This window comes from Arachis duranensis, chromosome 5 (genome assembly GCF_000817695.3).
Source record: "Arachis duranensis cultivar V14167 chromosome 5, aradu.V14167.gnm2.J7QH, whole genome shotgun sequence".
Lineage (NCBI taxonomy): Eukaryota > Viridiplantae > Streptophyta > Magnoliopsida > Fabales > Fabaceae > Arachis > Arachis duranensis.
In genome coordinates, this window is record NC_029776.3 from 3,231,714 (window position 1) to 3,236,212 (window position 4,499).

Sequence of the window (4,499 nt, forward strand, 5' to 3'; positions counted from 1 at the left end):
TATTAGATTTGAATGAATATATATTACAATTTTATTTAGTTAAATGAATGTATTCACACTTATTAGGTTAAATTTTTACTAGAAACAAAAATAACACCAAAATTTATTCAAGGTGACACCGAAAGTTCGGTATCAAAAATAATATATCTATATGTTATTATTAAAAAATTTTAGTGTGTGATGGTGGTGATAATAACGATGATAACAAAATAGAAAGAAAAAAAAACAAACAGTAATGGTGTACGCGAAAAAAAAACGTATGTATAAAAATAATTATACAACTTAATTAAATTTAATTGAATAAATTACTTAATTATAGAATATTTTTATAAAAGGTTATTAAAATTTAAGTCGTCTCAGCCTCTCAAAAAAATAAAAGAAGAGACTTTGCTACGTATACAAGCCTTGAAGGGTTTTAAAGACTGACATTTGCAAAGAGTTGCAGACATTCAAACATTATTGATGTCATGATGTTAGATATTTATGTTCAATAATTATTCTCCTTAAATTATTAGCACACGTATTTTCATCATTTCACAATAAATATATTCGTTCATGTCATTCTAAGTTTGCTAGAGTAGAAATATATAACAAGTATACTATGTGAAAAAATAATTGATGTAAGATTGGTTAAGATAACAAATCTTTTAATTTTGTAGTCAGTTATTTTGGAATTAAATTCTAAGATTTTTTTAGAAAAAATATAAGTGAAAAATCAAAGAATAAATACTGTAATTACAATATGAATAAATATAGAGAATTAAATTTGAACATATCTAATCATGATTCATTTACCTTATTTCAATCATGCAACCACTAATTTTAAAATAAACGCATGAAACGCATGAATAACCATAAAATTAACCACTAATTTTTTTTTCTTTTGCTTTGAACAACTAAGGGCCCCTTTTGGACAGGTTGGTAGCAAGCAGAGTTGATAAGGACAGATAACACCTGTCTATTATTACTTCACGTTTTTTTTTTTTCCAAAAAACTTCCAAGTATTTTATTCTCTTTATGCAATTGACTTAACATTTGTTAGTAATTCTCTGCCAATACTTTACAAAAAATACATCTAACATAAGTGTTTGCATAATTACTGTGTCAACAGTTGCAAAGTACACTCTCAACTCCTTGAAATTTTTGCTGAAGGGTTCCGACAACATTGTACTTTTTCTTTTTGGCCTTTGTCGGTCTGATCACTAATCACAAGGATATGATTGTAATTTTGAATAATTAAATGCAAGTGCTATAGGAGACAATAATTCTAACAAGAGAAATGTTAGAAAAAGTGAAAAGAAAAAATCCAAGATTTCGAAAAATTAATTTGATTTATTTTGTATAATTTGCTCAATAATTTTACAGGATCAAAAAATTATTATTTTTTTAGTTGAAATTAATGATTTAAATAATACACGATATCTGCTTATAAAATCAAATCAATACGCTCTAAAAAAAAATATTCGAATCTCTTCAATTTCATAAGTCTATCTCTATTGAAATAGAACGAAAGAAATTTTGAGAATTGAAGAGAAAGTCACGGCGAGACGAGTCGTTTCTCGTTAACGATAGATGTCAAGTAAAAGTGCAATAATGTATGCAGGTGAGGCATCTTAATAGATCGGTAGATGAAAATTGTTCTAACAAATGGGGTTGACGACCTTTTCTTTCGCGTGAGGAAAGAAATTTTTTTGTACAAATAAAATTCTCAAAGGGTATACAAAAATATATATATAGACTTATTACAATTTTTTTCGTAATAAAAATATTTATTGGTTTACTAGAAAAATATGTAGGTCTAGCAAAAATAATTAGAGAGTTTAAATTAATTCTTTTTAGAGAATTAAACAGTCTTCTCGAAAATCGTTATATTTATTATTTTTTATTATCATTTTTAGTCATCAATTTAATTATTTTAATTTATATTCTAACACACACTTTTAAATACTAATAATTAAAATTAATAAATTCTGATGATTCTATAGTATTTTTCTTCCAACAATATAACTTTACATATACAAGTTCTTATAATTGACGAAGATAAACTAACAGTGACAGTGACCGTTAAGTGTTAATGGCTAAAAAACAGATTGTAAAGAAAATTTAGGGAAACAAAAAAAAATCCTTGCTGCACACCTCAGCAATTGGGCACATGGAGAAGGGGCCATAAGGCATATATATTGGGCTAATTTTTTTTTATATTGTATAAATATATGTGTAATACATTGTTATGGGAAGATTAGGTGTTTTTTTGTTTATATGGTGGTTTATTCAAATTGGACGGTCCGATTTGTTTGAAAAAAAAAGTAAAGTACAAATCGGAGGGTCCGATTTGTTTGATAGAAAAAAAAAAATTACAAATCACATGGTCCGTTTTGCATTTTTATTTTTTTTTATTTTTTAAAATAGAAATCGGATGGTCCGATTTTAACATTAAAAATTTTTTTATTTTCAAAAACACAAATCGGACCATCCGATTTGTGATTGTTGATTTAAAAAATGAAACAAATCGGAGGGTCCGATTTGTTCACACCATAACAATGAAAAACTCATCTCTTCTCCCATCATTGTGAGATACACTCACCTCTCTTCCACACAAAAAATAATAAGCGTATATATTGTGCTAATACAGTGATTGCATAATAAGGAAAAATGAATGTTCGGTCTACCCTGAAATTATGAAAATAAAAATTGTTCTCAAATGATTCATGTACGTTAAAAATTAAAGAGGAGCAGCACCGCTGATTTTCAAATGACAAATTTCATAGAGAAATGGAGAAATTTGGTAAATTCACATGTATGGGATTTTTCTCTAGCCCACAAGCATGTGGACCAATGTTGTTTGTAATTGACATACTCAAGTTCGAATCTGTAAATATCACTTCTGCTTTGGTTTAGTATCAGAATACCTAACATGGAAATGATGGAATACTATATGTTTTGGACTAGTTATTTTGAACATCAGTTTAGGCCCAAATATTTTGGGCTCCTATTCTTACTGGATTTACTAGTCAGGGCCCAATTCAAACGACGTCGTATGAGTAAGATTGCAGTTCTTGACCTTTTGACGTTTCGGTGGTCGTGGCTAGCGCGGCGCGTGGCGCGTGTTCCAATATCAAGCTCGCATCAAATTCTGGATCTGCCGCTTGAAGCTGAAAACGTTGTGGTGGTAAAAATTTTCTTGCAAGTAAACCCGCATAGAGCATCACAACCAATTAGGGTTTTTTCAAATTCTCGTTCATCTTCGATTTCATACAGGTAATGCTAAATTGGCACTGCTGTTTCTTCCTTTTTTTATTTTATTTTATTTTTTAAAAAAGTACGGTTATCATTCATTGTTCAATTTAGATTTATTTATTCAATCTCTGCAAAGAAGACTAAGAACTCAAAGCTTTTTGTGCTTTGTGAATTTCACAAACACATGGTACGATTTGGTTTTTGGGACTAAATTATAGATGTCAGGTTAGGGTTTAGTTGCCCTCATATTCTCACCTTATACCAACTTCCTAACTTTAGAAATCCTCGGTGTTGATCCGGTTTAGTTTTAAGGATGAATTTTTTTTCCCTCATCTCTGTTTTCTTCTGTTGAACTCCTGTAGTGGTTTGGTGTAGGAGGTTGTCCTGTTCTAATGCGTGGTTAGAATTTCGGAAATGAGTGATGCGAAAGAAAATGAGGAAGTTGGCCAGGGTGTGCCCTCGGCTATGGAAGAAAACCAACACTTAGATGATGCCAATTTTCAAATTCAACCTGATGCTTCTTCTACTCCTGCTCCAGTAGAGGAAAGTCCAAATCACGTCAAAAACATATCGAAGGAGCCGCCTGTTGAGTCTAAGGCGGAGGCATCTGCTGAGTCTAAGACAGAGCCACCTGCTGAGTCTACGGCTGAGCCACCTGCTGAGGTTATGGCAGAGCTGCATCCTGTGGCAAAGGCAGAACCACCTCCAGAGGCCAAGGCAGAGCCATCTCCTGAGGTCAAGGCTGAGCAACCTCTTAGAGCTGTGTCAGAGCCATCTGCTGAGGCTAAGTCAAAGTTACCTGCCCAGGCTACGGCAGTACCACCTGCGGAAGCTGAGGCAGATCCTCCTTCTGAGGATAAGTCTGAGCAAGCTTCTGAGACTAAATCTGTGCTACCTGCTGAAGCTATGTCAGCACCAGATTCTGCGGACAAGGCTGAGCCACCACTTGAGGACAAAAGTGAGGATCAAGAGGTGGTTCCTGAGGGTATTCAACAGCAAGATATTCAAAGTAGTGAAAATACTCTTCAGTCAGTCACAGTAGAGCTTGATGTAAATAGAACTGATCGTGAGGAAGCTAATGAAATTCCTCAGAGCAATAATGGTACAGAGGATGATGTGAATGTTTGTACAAATAATGCCAATGTTGCTGAAACAACAGCAGAAGTGAAGCCTGAAGATGGTGAAGTGGCTAATGGTAAAAGTTGCAACCATGTTGAACCCATACCATCCGGGCATGATGAGCCTTCTATGCTGCAAGCTGT

The 4,499-nt window shown here is 32.8% G+C and overlaps 1 protein-coding gene across 1 annotated transcript in view; it reads left to right on the plus strand.

The window, feature by feature from the left end:
- Positions 1–3,092: 3,092 nt before the first annotated feature.
- The window catches only part of LOC107487381 (AT-rich interactive domain-containing protein 6), a gene marked incomplete in the record, with an annotated part of 6,255 nt that continues 4,848 nt past the window's right edge, over positions 3,093–4,499 (plus strand). Inside the window, 2 exon segments of the mRNA XM_016108000.3 lie at positions 3,093–3,258; positions 3,600–4,314. Coding sequence (XP_015963486.1) covers positions 3,652–4,314 — 663 coding nt within the window.